Below are 18,968 nucleotides of genomic sequence, written 5' to 3'. Positions count from 1 at the left end.
GCCTCCTGCAGCCTGATAAGGTTATTAGGTAATAGATGAATGGATGAATTCTTAAATTAGTTTCTAATCAATGATTAATCAAATGTTTTTATATAGTTTGAAAGCTGTCAGTTTAAACTCCAGCCAAGTTTCATTTCCTGCGGAATGATTCCCACAGATGACACAACAAGGGGTTAGAAGATTTGCTGATGTACTTTTGAGTGCAACACAGGAGTGCTCCACAAAGTATACCCTGTCTGAAAGAATTAATTTGCCTGCCAAACCAACATGACTTGAAATAGAAATAGAAATAGCTCAGTGAAAGATTCACGGCAGGGGAAAGTAGATTAAAGGGTATCAGGATCCAAAGTAGCTTCTGCTGTTTGTTCTGTTACGATTTATCATTCATCCTCCAGCCCAATGAATGGGGGGACCGCCCCCCCCCCACAACTCACAAGAAAACTCACAACCCTACTCATAGGAAAGACACAGAAACAACAGCGGTAATGATTTTAAGCTCAGGCCGTCATGCTAATGACTTGAGGAAAATATGCACACGCATACACGTAAACACACACATATAGAGTCACTGATAGTTGGTGTCCTTTGGGACAGAAGGTGTGAGGAAGTAAGCATTATCCCCTCCCTAACCTACCCTATTTCCATGGAGACGAAATTTGAAGAGCTTTGGGAGGTGAGAAGGAGAGAGAAAACCCTGAGTCTGCACATGAACACCCACACACAAACCTTATTTGGAGTCAGACTGACCGATGTTTATTAGGTACAAGGACAGACAGGAACAGTGGGGATCTATATCAGGAACCCTTCATTTACATATATGCTTAAATGTATATGGGTAACTGTGGTGCCGTGAAGCACGTATTCGGTTAGGTCAGCATTAAACAAGCGCCAACTAGATAGTGGGTGAATTCCCACAGGGCAGTTGTGTGTACCACATGTTAGTTTGTGTGTGTAAGAGTGCACCTGTAAATGTGATAACAACAATCCACCATAGGGATGAAACACCATTTACACTGGGGAGGGAAGAAGAAGTGATATTTGCCAAATGACAGGAATACAGATAATGCAACGAAGACGGTGGCTGACGGATCAGCTGACATGGCACACATTACACACATTGTTTTTTTGCTAATATCCAGATACAAAAATAGTGTGTGTGCAGTAGTTATGGTAAGAAATTCAGGTAAAGAATAAAATCTTGCTTGCATAGCTGAGTTAAATTCCCCAGGCCGTGTCAGCTCAGATGCTCTAAATCAGCCTGCCTGGAAGGATTTAAGCAGTTGTTTATGGAGTTTTGCCAGTCAAGAGCAAGTGCACGTCTGCTGCATTAATTGATAACCTGTAACTGAGTGTTAAGACGGATGACTTGATGAAACAGCAGGAATATTAACCCTTACAGCTGACCAAAACTCCACAGCGCTGCAAAGAGAGTACATGCCTGACAGATGATGTCGACATGGCACATTCACAACAACATACTACAACATTATTATGTTTGTAGAAGATGAAGATGGAGAATAGGAAAGAAATATTTCTGTCTTTCATCTCTCTCTCTCTCTCTCTCTCTCTCTCTATTTGTGTGTGTGTGTGTGTGTGTGTGTGTGTGTGTAGGGCATGCTACAATTCGCCCACCACCCTGGAAGAAAGTCCACAGTCAATCTGGACCAATTAAAGCACAGATCTGTGGGTGCCTGTGTGTTTGAGTTAGTGTGAGCTCCCTCCAGGGTGCCCCCTCCATCACTCAGCTCACGCAACATGGCGAAGAGAAGAGAAGAGAAGAGAAGAGAAGAGAAGAGAAGAGAAGAGAAGAGAAGAGAAGAGAAGAGAAGAGAAGAGAAGAGAAGAGAAGAGAAGAGAAGAGAAGAGAAGAGCTTGTCATTCAATTCGGCTGACACAAGATGCTGGCGTCTGAGAGGACTGAGAGATACGGAAAGAGGGAACATGGGATCAGATAGGAGAAGCCGTAAATGAACAGATTGCAATGACAAAAAGATGCGACTGAAACAGGAGAAGGAGAGGCTGGAAATGTAACTCAACTACAAGCACTTCCTCTCTTTCAGTCTTTATCTCTCATTCACACTTTTCTTCACTGACATAGGACTGACATACTCAGCCAGTAAACCTTCACTTACTAACATTATTGTACATGGGGTTGCAATTTAAAAATGGAAGTTAATTTTATGCTGCCCTTTTGAAATTTCAAAAGGTACTGGGCCACAACTGTTACCCCTGGAAGCTTCAAGTAATTCATTATTTTGCCAAGTTCACGCATTCAGCGCTGTTTGACTTTGAGTTTTCGTAGCTGAAAAATACTATGCCATTGAGGCGTGATTGATGCAACAGTCAGAAGAGCTGAGCTACCGACCAAATGAAACAGTTTCAAATATCAAACTACTTACCTAGAACTCTGGGATATTCTTGGATCATTATGGTTAGAAACACTAAATTATGCTATTGGCAAAGGTGCCAGAGATTTGAACACAGTCCTGATCATGTTTGTGCATAAGCCAGGGAAGGCCCCTCTGTGTATACCAACCATGCTTGATTTCCTTGATAAATGCTGATCTTAAAAAATTCTCCAAAGTCTTAATTAGGAGACTTATGGTGGTTGGAAAGACAGGTTTTATGCACATACTGAGTGCTACTCACAAAATCCCGTGTGATTATGACCTGCTATTCCTTGATGCTGAAAAGGAGTTCAGTCATTTGGAATGCCTGTGCCTGGGGAGGGTTTTGGAGGAGTTTAGGTTCGGCAATAATTTTAGCAAAACACTTTAGTTGTTTTTCAGGGTATAAAGTCAATCTCTCGTTGGTTTGTGTTGAAGTTGATCAGTACAGGTTCAAGTAAGATTTCCTGACGTACTCACATCGGTGTCCTAATGGAGGTATTAAATTTGGCACCTCTGTCAATGGTAACAAAGACAAATTACTGACTAACTCTGACAAAAAAAAAATAGAAGATGATATTGGAGTTTGCCAAAACAAATGGTGCCAAAACATCTACGACAAATTGAACACAGAAATATGTACCCACATCCGGAATGAAGGCCTGGGACAGAGATATGACTGAAGTGGAGTGGGATTTGGACTGCAAAACAATATCCCATGATGTTTTTAGAGTTTTGAAAAACCCAAACCATCATCAACCATCGTATACCTCTAAACTTTTGTCATAAAGCACATTCAACACCGAAAATTAGACACCTAATGGGACTGGCTTCTGACCCATATTGTTCATTCTGCCCTCCTGGAACCATTGGCTCTTTTGCACATCTTGTTTGGGAATATCTGGGGATTGTTGAATTCTGTGTGTTGAATCTAGATCAGTGCTGACAGTTTCCAATGATCTGCAATATCTTTTAAATGATGACTCTCAGCTGTCACTTGTAAACATGTAAAATCTGGCTGACTGGCTTAACTGCAGCCAAAAAGATTATAGCTAATGACCCCCTAATGACACTTCCAGGACATTAGGACATTTCATATTTGAGTGAGTGTGAATGGTTGTCTGTCTGTGTGATAGCTCTGAGATAGACCGGAGAGTATACTCTGCAGGCTCTAGCTATTCCTCTAACAGAAAATGTTTGTGTTGCATGAAGGACCATCAGTATGCAAGGTCAGAACTCAACTATATCTCCCGTGGACAAGTCAGTGAAAAACATAATTTACAAATGGTGAGTGGAAGCTGAAGGTCTTTCACTTCCAACTTGAAAATCTTGGGTACTTGAACCTCTCTCAGTTCAGTTTTACGTACATTTAGCAACTGTAGGGGGTTGTTTTGTTACAGAAACAGCATGTGAAGGTGCTAAGAGTCTGACTGAAATCTTATCCTTGAAACAGCAGTCATGACTTAGTTGAATCATCACAGCAGTCAGAGCCATCCTTACTGCACTAACTGACTGAGAGACACAGGACCAAGGCTGAAAAAAACAATTATTGATAGTACTGGTTTATTCAGACTCTATTCAGTGTGTATTGACTTATAACAATAAAAAAAATGTTAAACTCCCCTTAAACACCTCTACTGGTACATTAGACAGTAGCCACAGGTAGCAGACAGCACACTGCGTAACCTGGCCTTATAATTGATAAAAGCATTTCACAAATGAGTTGCTCACCCTGTCCATTTAACAAAGCACTAACTGAGAGCCCCTTTACAGTTTTTCTCAATTGGTAAAACACTAAAAGCCATTGGCTGAACAAAGTTCGCAGTTGCCTGAACTCGTTTAGCTAATTGTGCCGTCTGTTCCGTCTGTTGTGCAGTCAATTTGCAGATCTCACTTAGACTTTTCAGCAGAACTCTGAACACATTGTCATTCTCAAAACACATTGTGCACTCTAATGCACATGTCATCCATACTGGGAAACACAAGTGGCAACAACCAAAACGTCATTGATTAAACACAACCACTCAAAATTGATTTCACTTGTTTCAAATCATGTGACACAACCAATATAAGCCAGGTCAGAGAGAAAACAGGTTGTTGAAGGTGGGAAGGAGAAAGCCTCAGAATGGATAAAGAAACAACGTGAGAGGACGAGGACGAGTGCGTATGCCAGGTGGCAAGAGGAAGAGGAAGACAAATAGTACTTGAAGCTGAGGTTTTGTGTTTAATGCTTTCAGAAAATGGAGCAAGGTTTCAGAAATTGTGTTTTAGCAACTGAAGCAATTAAATCGTGGCACCTTCATGATGGGAGCAGGATTTTCTCAGCAGGAAATTAAACAGAAACAGAAAATTACGTTTAATGTGCATACATTCTTACGACCTACATAAAAATGTGATTTCTTGATAAAGGAATAGTAATGATAATTATAATAGTTGCAGTCCAACTTAAAACCCAGTTTAAGTATGTTCATAGAATAATTCAGCAGTTATTGCGTGTGTCGTACACAAAAGAAGTCTCTTACAGTTTTCCTCAATTGCTTCAACAGCTTCAAGCACTATTTACAAAACAGTTTTACCTGTGCTCAAAACCAAACACTGCTCTCAAATCATAAACAAAGTGATCAAAATGATACACACTATCAAGCAGTCAGTACACAATGCACCAAAAAATAAAAATCGAATTGTTCAAAACATGTAGTTCTTAGGGAGTAAGTAAGTAAATTTTTAATCTCAAAACAAATGTCATATTTGTCCGTCATTGAAAACATGTTCTATCATAGTAGCTCAAAACTGACCACAAATTACTACTCTGCTTTGCAATTTTTGTTCTTCCTCCTTGTACCCCTATTTTTACAGTACTTTACCTTGCATCTCACAAAGCCGGCCTTTGTTTCTGTGATACTAGTCAATTAATGTTGCTCCAATTTCATCAAATATTTCTACTATTTGTCTCCTCGTCGCCGACCTCCTCTTCCTCCTCGTCGCCCACCTCGCATACGCACCTGTCCTCATCCTCTCACATTGTTCAGCTGAAAAGTCTAAGTGAGACATCTGCAAATTGTGTTTTACCATGTGAAATGGTTTAAGGTATTGGCAACAGACTGCACAATTAGCTAAACGAGTTCAGGCAACAGCGAACTTTGTTCAGCCAATGGCTTTTAGTGTTTTAGCAATTGAGAAAAACTGTAATTAGACAGGTATCTAATTCAGCCAGATTTAGGGCATCTGCAAATGAAACATACAGGAAAAGATTCCAGTCACAGTCAGTGTCTAAGTTCTTTCCATACTTGTTGCCTGTCTACAGTGAGACACGGATGCTGTTTGAAGATTTCCAAGAGGCTTGTGAAGGTACTGTCGATGAGTCTATGTTTGATCAATTTAAGTCTGATTTTATGTGCGTGGAAGAGAGATGGAGTGGGGGTGAGACAGCGTTAGTAAATGAAAGGGCTATTGAAGTGTGGAATTGAGGGCAAGAGGAGACATTGTGGGGCATACGGCGATGGGGGGGGGGCAGCTAAGTGTGAATGATTTTCTTTTGCACTGGGGCAGACCACGCCACAGCCCCTATTATTCTAATAGGGCATCACAATGTTTACTGACCTTCATCGTCGATAGACAGATCTGGCTATGGCAATGGTAGTGGATTAGTATGTATGTGTGCGTGCATGAGTGTGTATTATTCAGACAATTACAATATGGTATGGAGGGGTGCACTTCGGGCTACCCCTCATTGTAATTATATGTATCACACTGACTTTACAATGCATTTACAGAACAAATGGCGCCATTCAATTGCAATACATGACTGCACATCCATACATGCATATGTAGAAATACCCTATAATATGCATAATGTAATGTTTTCAGGCTACTATGTGAAGCGTCATTGGACTTCCTAGCTTAATGAGCAGATTTAGGTCAATTCAGCGCACACAAGCCATTGCTAGCGGACATGTGCACACATGCACTTCCACTCGATATGTTGTGCTTAACAAGCCCCCATAATAATACAAAATTTCATCCATCCAGCTTTGCCTCACTAACATGACGCCAGGTCGTGAATTCAATCACATCTAAAAACGCTGTGCATGAAGAATGTGCAGGTTTGAGAGCCCCAGTAATAACATCCGAGCAGCGGTGCTCCCATCTCGTGGCGTCAGAGCAAAGCTGTAAGTACAAAGAGGTAGCTGAGAGATATGAAGCATTATCTGACAGAACGATAGCTAACTAATAGACCTCTCAGCACACACGCTTAAAGCCATCACCGCTGATAAGACAGAGAGCAAGGGAGCACGAGCCCTTTGAAGAGAGAGAAAACATCAGTCTGTTGGTAATGTTAATAAACATATTGAATCTTCTCTGAGTCAGCTCAAATGGATTCACAGATACAGTGGCTGACTTAAAACAACAGGTTCTTGCGCTTCATGGAAATCAACGAGATTCACAAATCAATTAAACCGAAGGTGAAAGAAAAGAAGCAAGAGAACAGCCCAAATGCCAGTGAGAGTCTCTCCCAACCCAAGTGTCTGTGAATGGAGCTGGAACTAAATGAATAACAGCTGAGAACCGAAGCATGGTGTAGGTGGCTCTTTAAAAAAAATTGTCTTGATTTAATACAGAGACAAGAGGATCTAAGAGCTTTCTGTGGATGTACACGCACCAAAAATGTCTCATTAATTCTTCCAGTATGTACTATGAGCTCTCCTGCTGTTACAATCGGCTTTGGGGGAGGTCTGTTCTGTAGAGTAACGTCAGTGTATGTCAAAATGTGTGCTTTAATTTCTGGCCAGTACTCATGGTAGCTTTCTGAGCACGTGCATCTGTCTGTGAGCCACGACAAGTCTGAGTATATTGTTTGAGTTTTCATACTGTATGTGTTTGTGCATGACTGTGATGTACTGTATCAGCCCAGGAACAACGCTTCATCACTGGAACCATTTCCTTACAGCATTGCATTCATGGAACCATGGTAAACATGGCTAACTAACTCAGTGCTAGTGCAATTGCCATATTCTGTGTTTTACAGCCCGGGTCTCATTTTCTTCCACGTCTGCTGTGTTATTTATGCCATGGACGTTTTATGCACACACCTTATCGGGCAGGTAGATGGCAAGATGGCTCCAAATACATTTAAGATTATATATAAATCAATCTCTATGAGTTTAAGATCTTTGTTGCTAACTTCAAGTCTTCCTCAATACAGCATGGTGCTCATTTAGTAAATTATGGCCCATTTAGAGTCAAATAGATTCTAAACACAGCATGGCTACTTTGTGGGTCATACTTGAAATTCAAACCAACACATATCACTTGATGTAATTGGCATTTACAGTTGTGTTTAGAGCTTGGTGTGATGTCAGAAAATCAGTTAATTCCGGTATAAATATGTTTGTGAAACTTCTCATATTGATTTGCTATAAATCTCTGTCACATGTCACCAGACCTTACATCAACGACTTCTTTATAATAAATGGAAATTATGGTTATTTCTGTATAGATCTGCTTCCAGTTCAGTTCTGCTGCTCGCTTGTGGCACTTCATAAAGCCAGCCATTGTAGACATATCTGCGGTATCAAAATGTTTCCAGCAAGGATAAATGTCACTCAAAGATGATCATTTATTATGATTCATATCCTGAAACTGATACAGCACATATGATGAGCACGCATTATGAGGCAGGATGTTAGGTGTGGCCTGTTCATATAGCACGCAAATGCACACAGACAAATCCTTGACAGGAGCCATTAGCTTTAAATATACAGCAATGTTTGTCCTACCACTGTGTCCTTCTCCCAAATCCTGCATTTCACTTTCACTGCCATGCTCTCAGATCTGTGTGTGTGTGTGTGTGTGTGTGTGTGTGTGTGTTATTGACAGTCAGCAGCAGGGGGTATGTGCTGTGTTGCGAGACTCTGACAAGCTCTATTTCATGGAGCAGAAGAAGCATTTTGAAGTTCTTTAAATCCCTTTAAGGGTCCAGGCGGGGACTTAGCATCTGACGCCACAGCCTCTGCTGCTGCTTAAGTCTTTTGCTGGGAAAAACTGGGGTCTAGAAGATGGCCCCCCACACCCCACACCACCTACTGTGCATGTGTGTTTGAGCGTTTGTCTTTGGAATAAATTTGGTCTTCTCTCCTGCATCTTTGCTCATGCTGTATGTGCATAATTTTTTAGAGGGTATAACCTTGAAGTTTATAACCTCTGGTATCTTGACCCTCCCAGATTTTTTAAAACACACATACTCCACCACCCTTACACCCCAACCCCAGTTCGATGCTCATAACCCTTCCTGTTCACCGATGCCTTATCTTCTATTCTGAGGGAGTTGCAGGAAAGAAAGCGAACTGACAGAGTTCCAATAGTGTAGTTGTTAGACATGGTGGGGCCGCTGTGGGCTTAACTGCTTAACTGCTGCCTGGAAAACTTCATCTCACATCCCCCTTGCTCCTCCTCCACTTTCTCATTCTTTCTTCCCTTCCTCCCTCCTTCATTACTCTCGCCTTCCCCTCTGGTGGTCCTGCATCTCCAATCACTCTGCTCTTATTACCAGGGACAGGGAACTCACACACTCATACACAGACACACACAGAAATACACAGTGGGTTTTCATTCTTTCCATTACCAGAGCATGTCCCTCTCTGTTTGGGACCACCAGGTACATTTGATTCAGCTTTCCTTTACTCCCTTGCTGTCTGTCTTTGCTGAATCTTACTCTGTCTTTGTATATCTGTCCCTCCTTCTCACCTTTCCTCTTTCTTCACTCACTTTCCTTCTCTCTTCCATGCAGCCAGGGGGACAAATTGGCGCCCGGCTGAGCTAAATGTGCCTGGTGCTGAGAGCCAGATGGTACTGGCAGAGGGATGGAGGGAGCAAAGGATGGATGCTACTGAGAGATGGAGCGTCTAAGTCGTGGCGTGGCACAGCAGCGTGGGGGAGCTAGCTCTGCACACTAACAATCTATTAGAGCTCAGGGGCCTGAAAGCTGTGCACCGGCTCTTGCCAGGGGCCAGTGTGACTTGTCCACAGGAGGGACATGAGTCAAAACTGGACACCGTACGGGTTTGTGGAATCACCTGCCGAGGAGTGGAGGAAAATAGAGTGACAGATGATGCCAAGATGCAGCAGGAAAGGAAGAGAGGATAAGAAAAAGACAGAGAGAGAGGAGAGGAGTGATGCCAGTCAGCTGCTGGGGAGAGATATGGACTCCTCACTTCTAATTTGTTTCACTTTCTTTACAGATCTGACCACAGTAATGAGGAGCAGCAGCTCTCTGACTGTTCTCCCAGAACAGTTAGGCCAAAGCATGCAGTTAAAGCCTTTTTGGAACCAATTTGGATATGTTTTTTGCGCTTTAGTCCATCTATTAAATCAGTAATAAAGAATTGTACTGGCCAAGTTAATTGCTTAGATCTGGAAATGCATCAAAACTCATAAAACATCTAATAAGGCAGTGAGATGCTCGACAGTTTAAAACAGTTTAAATTAGATAGGCTGACAGGGAATATAGGCAAAGCATGTTTTCAAAGATAGAGTTTCATCATAGTAATTTATGCAGTGTACTAAGTTGGGCAATATTATTTAAGGACTTTAAGGATTAGGTTCATCAGATAATTTCTTTTTCAGCGCCTGCACTTTATGATGTGTAGCATTTCAGTAGTGGTCAAGGTTGGAGGAGGTTGTAGAGGTGAGGAACCAAGTGCAGGACAATAGACGAGGAAGGAACTCCAAACAAAAAGGTATTTAATAATTGACCAAAGGCGCTGCCTATGGCAGTCAAACCAAAATATAAAAATCAAAAAGGAATCCTGGACACGGCATGGAAATACATCAAACCTGGCATGGAGACATTAACAACGACTAGGAAAAAAAGGGAAGGGCAGGGCCATATATACACAAGGTACAGGGGCGACGCATGAGGACAATCAGCACAGGTGAGACAAATTAACAATCAAGAGACAAGGCGGAGGAAAATCTACAAGACAGGAAATCTACAACTTAACAAAATAAAACAGGAAACACAACATGACATAGACAGACATGACAAAACTACAAGGAGACATGACAGACAGGAAACTAAGAAACTAAAATAAAACAAAATAAAGCAAAAGCAAAGCAAAATAAAACAGGAAACTCTAAAACATGGTTCACAAAATAAAAGACAGACAACCCATGACAGTAGTTATCTATGTCCCCCCACAGAACACAAAAAAAAGTTTCACAAGAAATACCAAAATGTTTCTTGAATGAAATTCAAAAAATGAAATTAAATTCTCTACATATTAAGTTTAGAGAGGTTATTTTAATTTAGTTAAGACAGTGGGTGTCCATACCTTTAACCTCAGAGTTAAGACCATGAGGCACATCAGACTATCTCAGGTCGACTGTTCTGGAGATGGATCTGGCACCTTTTAAACTTCTAGTCTTGAGTGTGAATCTTTCAAGAGATATGTCATTGCTCCACTGTCTGTACTTATAATACTTATAATATAAATAAAGATGAGTAATGATAGGTCAGAGATAATAAAACATTTTGTGTAGTGTAAGGAGTGGATAGAACATTCACCTTGGCTTAGTAGGTAAGAACGTCCTATCTTTCAGTCTCATACCTCCCTCTCTCTCTCTTATTCTTTCTCCTCCTCTTTTCTCTCTCTCACAGCGTTTCTTGGTGACATTCAGCTGCTCACTTCATGCTCCATTTTCCTCCACATCAACCCAAATTCCACTATTTGGGCCTTACGTAACACAACAGCACAAGATTTCGGTTTCAGTAGCAGACCAATGGGATGTGGTAATTCTTCATCTGACTTTACCCACCGTCCTCAATATTCTCCTATCATGGTGCAAAAGGCTGCATCAGTCACCCATGCACAAGCAACAGTAGCCAGAGGCATGATCGCTCACACACATAGAAACTCACACACACGCACACAAGAAAAAAAAATACAAATACAAATAAAAATGTTTTATTATTTGTTGGTGGGTGAGTGCAAATGTGTACGACTGTTGCTCATTGTTATTAAGGACTCATCTACCGTTTACTTTCTTGTAGAATAAATTACTGAAATACCAAAGTAGATGTCCTTCGATGTGTTGTTTTGCTCATCCAAGTCCAAAATTATGAAGTTTTTGATTTTACTATCAGACAAAGGAAAATCCCAAGACACTTTGGGCATTTTTTCTATATAAACACATTTTAAAGCAACTGATTATCAAAACAGTTGATCAGTTTCTTTCAAATGACAAATAATTATTCTATAAATGTGAATAGGTGCCTGTATCTTGCTGTAACTGTGTATGGAAAGCTTAGGTTATTTCCAAATAGTGCACAAGAAGACCACAGACTTCCCTCATATTTTCTCTGCAGTCTAATGTATATTAACTTTGACACTCATTCCCTCTCATACTGTATCTGTAAGTATAACACACCTCTAGTAGAGTAACAATGATGGCACAGTACCAAGCCTGCAAGGCTCACTTCTACTGGCTTTGGTTCAAGTAGCAAACGCCCTTTTCTGTATTAGTTGATACATCTATCACCACTGGAACTGAAATATAAATCTATATATTTAGTCACTGCAAAAGTCTCATTGAATAAGGCCAGCAATCAGGTACTTTGTCCTTGACAACAGTGATACATTTAAATACATTAGAGATAACTAGTTTACATAAATAGGATGATCAGGCATAACATTATGACCACCTTCCTAATATTGTGCCTCCAAAACAGTTGTGACTCATCAGAGAATGGACATGGGTCTTCTGAGGGTGTCCTGTGGTGTCTGGAAACATAATGTTGTTAGTGTGTTAGAGTCTTTGGGTTCTATGGGTTGAGGGGAGGGGCCTCTGTGGATCATCCCAGAGTTTACTGTGTAAACTGCTGTTCTTCATGTTTTTTGAGTTGTTCTTAAAGCATTTGTGGTTGTGTGTGTGTGTGTGTGTGTGTGTGTGTGTGTGTGTGTGTGTGTCAGGCTGCATCCTGCTGGGGATGGCTGCTGCCATCTAGGAGTGTCATTGCTATAAGGTGGGGGTGTCTGGTCTGGTCTAGGTGGATGACACATGTCTAAGTAACATCCACATTAATGCCACATCCAAAGGTTTCCCAGCAGAACAATGAATTGTCACAAGATAGTCTTAGACTTTAATGATCCATGAAGGAAATTACTTTGTCACCATAGCTTTGTTGCCAATAAAAGTAAACACTCATAAAACCACAAGAAAGAAAAATAAAAAAAATTAAATTAAATTAAAGAAAAAGAAAAATGAGCATTCTAATCACAAAATGTACAGAATTAGCATTATGAAAATATGCAAAAGTAGTTGGTAAAAAAGTGTCCAAGGTGATATGGATGTTTGGTCAGTTGCATAGCAACAGTGGTGTGGATCTTGTCGTCATGGTGTTTATCATCAATGGTGTTTCCTTCGGCTGAGGGTGGATGTAAATTCAAATGGAGTATGTCTACCCGTAGAGTCCCAAAGCTGGGCACAGACGTACTGTGGTCCTATGAATCAGGTCTCCAAAGCACCTCACACAACATGCTCCCTCTGGGTCCCATCAAGCGCACACAGTCCATCGATCCTTCTGCCAAAGACCGCACGTTCCCCGTGAGTACAGATGGCACCGCCAACCCAAAGCTCTTTCTCCACTCCACCACCGCCAACTCCAGCCTGGATGGATGCCCAAATCACTTCTTCTAAAGTTTAGCAGGAATCTCAGGCCTCACTCCGGGCAGCTCAGGGTACAACGCTAGCAGTCAATAGCAGGAACACATCAACAGACACAACGGCCAAACTCCACAGCCAACGACCAACGACACAGCCAAAAACAAAAAGTAGAGAAAAAACAAAACGTTCAAGGTACAAAAAAAACAAAATAAAGGTTATTCTACATGGAGCTACTGGCGACATGCAGACACTCTTTGAGGTGCATTTAAAAAAAATCAAAGTTATTTACTTCTCCTGTCAGTTTTAATGTTGTGGCTGATCGATGTTAAGTCTACAGCTTAAAAAGCAGTTATAGTCAAAATCCATGTAATCAAAAGTAACGACTTATATAAAGGTATATAAAGGTCTCAAAGTTGCGGTCCTAGAACTCCAACCAAAATGAATAACCTAGCAAAATAAATGCCTCAATGAGGAAGGTGTCCATGAACCCATCTGACAGAAGCAAGAAGAGTACAGCAACTCCTCATCAATCAAGCCTCTGTGATAGAACACTTCATCAGTCACTCTTGAATAAAAGATATGCGCTTGTCTACTTGGAGTTCACCAAACTAAAATTATATTTGTGAAAGTGCAAGAGAATACCATCCCTAGGCTAAAATATGGTGGGTGCAGCATCATGCATTGGGAGGTTCGACTCAGCAGTAGGGACAGGGAGACTGGTCAGAGTTGACGAGAGGGAAGGACAAACCTTCTTCAGGGTGCAGCATGATTCAACCTTTAGCACAACGGATGACGCAACAAATACAAACCATGACAATACCAAAGGGGCTTCAGTACAATTCTCTGCCTGAGGGGACAGACTTCAACCTTGTAAGACATCTGTGGAGAGATCTAAAGATGGCAGTTGCCAAGCGCCTCCTATCAAATCTGACAGGGCTTGAGAAACTGTCCAAATCCAGGTGTGCAAAGCAGACTGAAACTGCAGTTGCTGTTAAAGAATCCAAATACATTCGCAAATGACAGTTTTTGGGTTTTAACTAATATGTATATGTAATATTTAATTTATTAAAAAAAAAAACTGAAACCATGGTTTGTCTTTGTAATAGCGGCTTACTGAAAAGCATAAGTGAGGGCTGTGTCTCCTTCCCTTCCAAATAGACTTTCTGCAGAAGTACTGATGTGTTAGATAAACAGAGACAGTGTTAAAAGAAGAGACACCTCAGTTGAGATGCATTCAGGAAATGAAAGAGATAAGTATCGATAAATGAAACGATGTGACAGTCTAAATCTAATTATTAATCTAATAACTATGAGATTATAATATTAATATAACTATTAATCTAACAGTTGTCACACCTAGATTTCGATGTAGAAGGCACAGCAATCTTGTAACACTGATCCTTGAGGCTGAGTAGGGATTCATCAAGATCAACACTTACACACACAGACTGGTCTGTGCTTTTGAATAGCAGCACAAGGCTGTGTGTGTCCATGTGTCTGCACAAGGGTTAACAGCAATCACTCCTATATAGAAGTCAAAGGGCAGGTCAGTGGTATATGTCAGGTCAAGTAAACAACATGACACAAAAAACCTACACATACACGTGTACAGTAGGCGTGTTGTAATGTGAAGTGAGAAGGTGGAAGTCTGACACAAGGACAATTGTTTTGGAAGGGCAGTGGAGTGTGTGTGTGTGTGTGTGTGTGTGTGTGTGTGTGTGTGTGTGTGTGTGTGTGTGTGTGTGTGTGTCTTTATCTCTGTGTATTTGTATGTTCGCAAAAATAGCTAGCGTTGTGTCTGACTGGAACAGGTGTCCAGCACGCACACTCACACACTCACATTCCACTATGAACCAACAAACCACTTTGAAAAGCTGAGTTTGACAAGCTTCAGATATGAAGTAATCTCACAGAAAGAAAGAAAGAAAGAAAGAAAGAAAGAAAGAAAGAAAGAAAGAAAGAAAGAAAGAAAATGATACATTTTAACAAACTCTGCTTTTAGTATGGAAATAAAATATAGACAGTATCAAACTCAAGAAAGGTGACATCCATCAAAGTGAATCATTTTACTATTTTCCAAAATGTCAAACTACTTTATGAAGCCATTACTTTCTAAAAAATAAATGGCTTTTTGTGTTGAAAAAAAGGTAAAAGGGGTATATCAATTTCTAAAGGAGTACCTTTCAAAATAATTGAACAGTGACCTGCTTTGTTTGGACAGAGTGTTCACCCACTATCTGCCACCTCTATGTCTCACACAAACACACACACACACATATGTACACACGCCTGCTTTACAACACATTTCCTTTGACAGCGTCAGAACAGTTTTCTTCACACGGATGAGGAACAACGTGTGTGTGTGAGCGTGTCTAATATAAGCACCAGTGCACAGCCAAGCATGCGTGTGTGTGTTTAAAACCTAATTTGTCTATGGGCCAGCCCATCTCTGAGGGCTGTATTAGAAGCATTATGTACTGTAATGGGCTGACATGTTAATCTGAAACTCTATTCTCTGTAGCTAATGAACATATCCATCCCATTCAGTGTGTGTGTGTGTGTGGGTGTGACTATGTATGTGTGGCAAAATGGCAATGTTGGCAAACATAAATTTGAATACTGACGCCAAGAGGATGGGGTTTTATGTTCTTTTTAACACTGACATCGCTGAAGAGCGCTGAATTTTGAACTGCTCGCACAGTGTGTTTGTACATGTGTGCACGTTTGAGTGTGCATCTTTGGAGGAGAGACACAGATCTGACATTTCTGGGTCAGACCAGTCCCATGGAGTCAGGAAACCAACAGAAGACATAGCAAAACACACACACACAGGCACACACATTTACACACACAAGTGATCGCAGAGTGGGTGAAGATGACAAATGTTTGTTAGGCAAAGAGAAAAAGAAGAGTGCTTACATTTGGGCAGGAAAAAAGGAGGCAGCTCCACCATGCCAACACCCATTCATCACCCTGCACCACAGGAGCAGAGTGGACTGAACACACACGCAGAAGGAAACTCACATACAGCACACATGTAGGCACCAAGAACTGGGGGACTACACAGCAGAGGCGGCAAGAGCGAACGCAAAACTGATGTTGGCACCAGCTATAGCCATGCTGAGCCACAAATCAGCCTAATTACCACGGACACATATAGGATCACGGGGTCAGGAACGTCTCAAACCACTACAATACTGCTGTCATATATTCATCAAATCCAAACTTCAGCATCAGACACAGTGTGTAATTTTTTCCCACACTTGCCCCTCGTCATCACAAAATGCACACTGCAGTTTCCAACAATGCATCAGGCAATCCTATTCCCTCCTTGAGCCGAGCAAAAACTCAGAAGGAGAAATCCATCGCATCTGAGATCACATCCACATCCACTCTATGGGAATGGTGTTCAAATGACCACTGGTGCGTTGTCCGTGCGTGTGTGCATGCAGTGCTGGAGTCTTGTTGGGAGGGAGAAATAGCTTATGCATGTGCAGGCCAGCCATAGGGTCTGCATAACATCTCTGAGGTCTGTGGCTGGATAACTAATACTTGTATTAATGCTAGAATAAAACATTACACTGAACCAAAGTGAGATTAGAAATACAGCATACAGCACCTTCCCACTCTCTCATCTCTCCCTCTACTGACACACACACACATTCACACACAGACATGCGTGTGTGGAAGGAAGCAAGCAGCCCAGGGCCATGTACACTAGCGAGCAGCCATGTTCCTTTCACAAGAGGCTGCAGCGAGCCTGTCATCGTCAGCATGCTACTCTTTCTCTCTCTCTCTCTTCCTCCCTCACGCACACCCCGTACTATGACATCATGCCACGCATTTAGAGCAGAGGGTCAGAGGGTAGCACAGCTCTGTGTGCTGAGGCTTCATAGTCGTCATGCTCGGTGACTGCAGCAGCCCTTTTTCAGCTCTCTTTCTTCCAAATACACGCTTAATCACACACATACTCACACACTCACACACACACACAAATGTCAAGGATATCCCGATTTAAAATCAGCTCCTTTCACCTCCATTGCCACTTACAGGCAGGTCGCCACATACAGAGGTGAGTTTGTTTCCACTCAGATAATTACAGGCCTAAGCTCTGCTGTCGTCACCTGCCAGCAACATCTGGCTCAGATCTCCAGAGTCAACAATCTTTTAGTGGGTAAAATCCTCCATCTATTTCCTACAGCCACCTTTCAAACATTACCTTTAAGCCTACTAGACATTTAGATCCTCCTTTTTGGCATGCCGCCAGTTACAAGCTTGTGAAGCTGTATGGGCCCTGTACAGCCCCATCATCTTCACAGCTGTCCTCACGGTGATATCTGAGGACATGGGGGGCTGATAGGGTTTCCCCAGCAGAGGCATCTGACGTTTTTTACTCAGGGGCGATTTCAAGATCGGACCTCACCAATTTGGCGCACGCTTAGTAAAACAAGATTAAGTTCTTAATTTGTGCTTTTATCAAATTTTACTTTGAATTTACACAGCCTGCTTGATACAGGCCATAGTACGCCCTGGTCTTATGGGGCCAATGAGCTCTGGGGGCCCATAACTTTGTCACTATTTTCAGTTGGTGATGATCACCACCTATAGTCTGATCTTCTCACATACCCTGCAGTGTCTAAAACAACGTCATACACTACCAAAAGAGAAACTTCAACACAAACTATGGTACTATGGTACATACTATGGTATGGTTTACTCCCCCTTGGAGTAAATCGTCACTAGCCCCACACTACATCCAAAACCCTCCCACTTCCTCGGCCGGCTTCTCCTCCTCACCTGAGGCAGCGCGGCGTTGATCTGCCGCTGGAGCACGTCCCTCTCGTGCAGCGCCCCCTGCAGCTTGGTCTGAGACTGAATGAGGGTCTCTTGTGTCTCCCTGAGGGATTCCAGCAGTTTGTCCCTCTCGTCCAGCATGTTGACCATCAGCTGCTCGAAGTTGGCCTCCTGGTCCGAGCCGTTCGGGACGCTGCCTGTGCCTCTCGGAGGACCAGCCGAGTCTCCTTCGCTGATGGTCGGCATCACTTCGCACATCATCTTCCCTGCTCTATGTTCTGGGCAACGCTACAGTGTCTCTGTCGGGGATTAAGAAGGGAAACGTGTGGGCAACACTCCCGATAGACAGACTTAACGATAACTGATAATAGGGCCTATTAACGCCTCCAAAGAAAAGACGAGCACCTTATTCCCATCAGGTTAGCCTACATTGTATTTCTCATGGATCAAGCGTGCATTCTCAAGGTTTACATCCTCATACCTGATCAGAGTGACTGAAATGATGAGATGGCGGTTGACCTTTCATCCATATTAACCGGCGTTCGTTCACCCAGTGAGCAGATCCGCCCTGCCCGGCGCGCCATGCACTCACATGTAGAAATCCCGGCGTGATATGATTGACAGCTCAGGGACGGACGGGTACGTTTGAAGGGGTGTTGCCCGCGAGCACGATGGAGATCATAACACATTGGCAGAAAAAAATAAATAAATAAATAAAAAGAAGAGAAAAAATATCCGAGTTGAGATCTGCGTCTTTATTCCCGTGGATAGCTAGAGCGAGTCTTATCTGCATCCGCCTCCTTCGCTGCCATCTCTCCACACCGCCACCGAACCGACTCTCACTCCTCCTCCCACACACACACGGTCGCTCTGTCACACACACACACACACACACACACACACACACACACACACACACACACACACACACACACACACACACAAGCGAATCTGCAGTTGTCACTACGCGGTTACAGTTCTTGAAATAAGGGACCAACTCTCCACGACTGACCTATAATAAGCCTCTGCGCGACACGTGCCCGCAAACTCTGAAATTTAGATGGCCATTTATGCCATTTAGTATAATCATAATCATGTTAGCACAGACTTGAACCTTGGCTGATA

At 42.2% G+C, this 18,968-nt stretch overlaps 1 protein-coding gene across 10 annotated transcripts in view; it reads right to left on the bottom strand.

Moving 5' to 3' along the window:
• ppfia4 (PTPRF interacting protein alpha 4) overlaps nucleotides 1-18,968 on the bottom strand; it is a 51,854-nt gene extending 32,886 nt beyond the window's left edge. For all 10 annotated transcript variants that reach the window (XR_007112607.1, XM_047582890.1, XM_047582891.1 and 7 more), the window contains exons 1-2: nucleotides 18,325-18,968; nucleotides 17,847-18,142 (exon numbers count right to left, since the gene is read on the bottom strand). Coding sequence is in view for 9 of the 10 variants with exons in the window: in XM_047582890.1 (XP_047438846.1) it covers nucleotides 17,847-18,104 (258 nt within the window). In the remaining variant the exon portion in view is untranslated. The remainder of the gene's footprint in view (nucleotides 1-17,846; nucleotides 18,143-18,324) is intronic.

Source organism: Mugil cephalus, chromosome 4 (assembly GCF_022458985.1).
Source record: "Mugil cephalus isolate CIBA_MC_2020 chromosome 4, CIBA_Mcephalus_1.1, whole genome shotgun sequence".
Taxonomy (NCBI): Eukaryota; Metazoa; Chordata; class Actinopteri; order Mugiliformes; family Mugilidae; genus Mugil; species Mugil cephalus.
The sequence above is the reverse complement of the archived record's forward strand: the minus strand, read 5'-3'. Positions and strand labels throughout refer to the sequence as shown.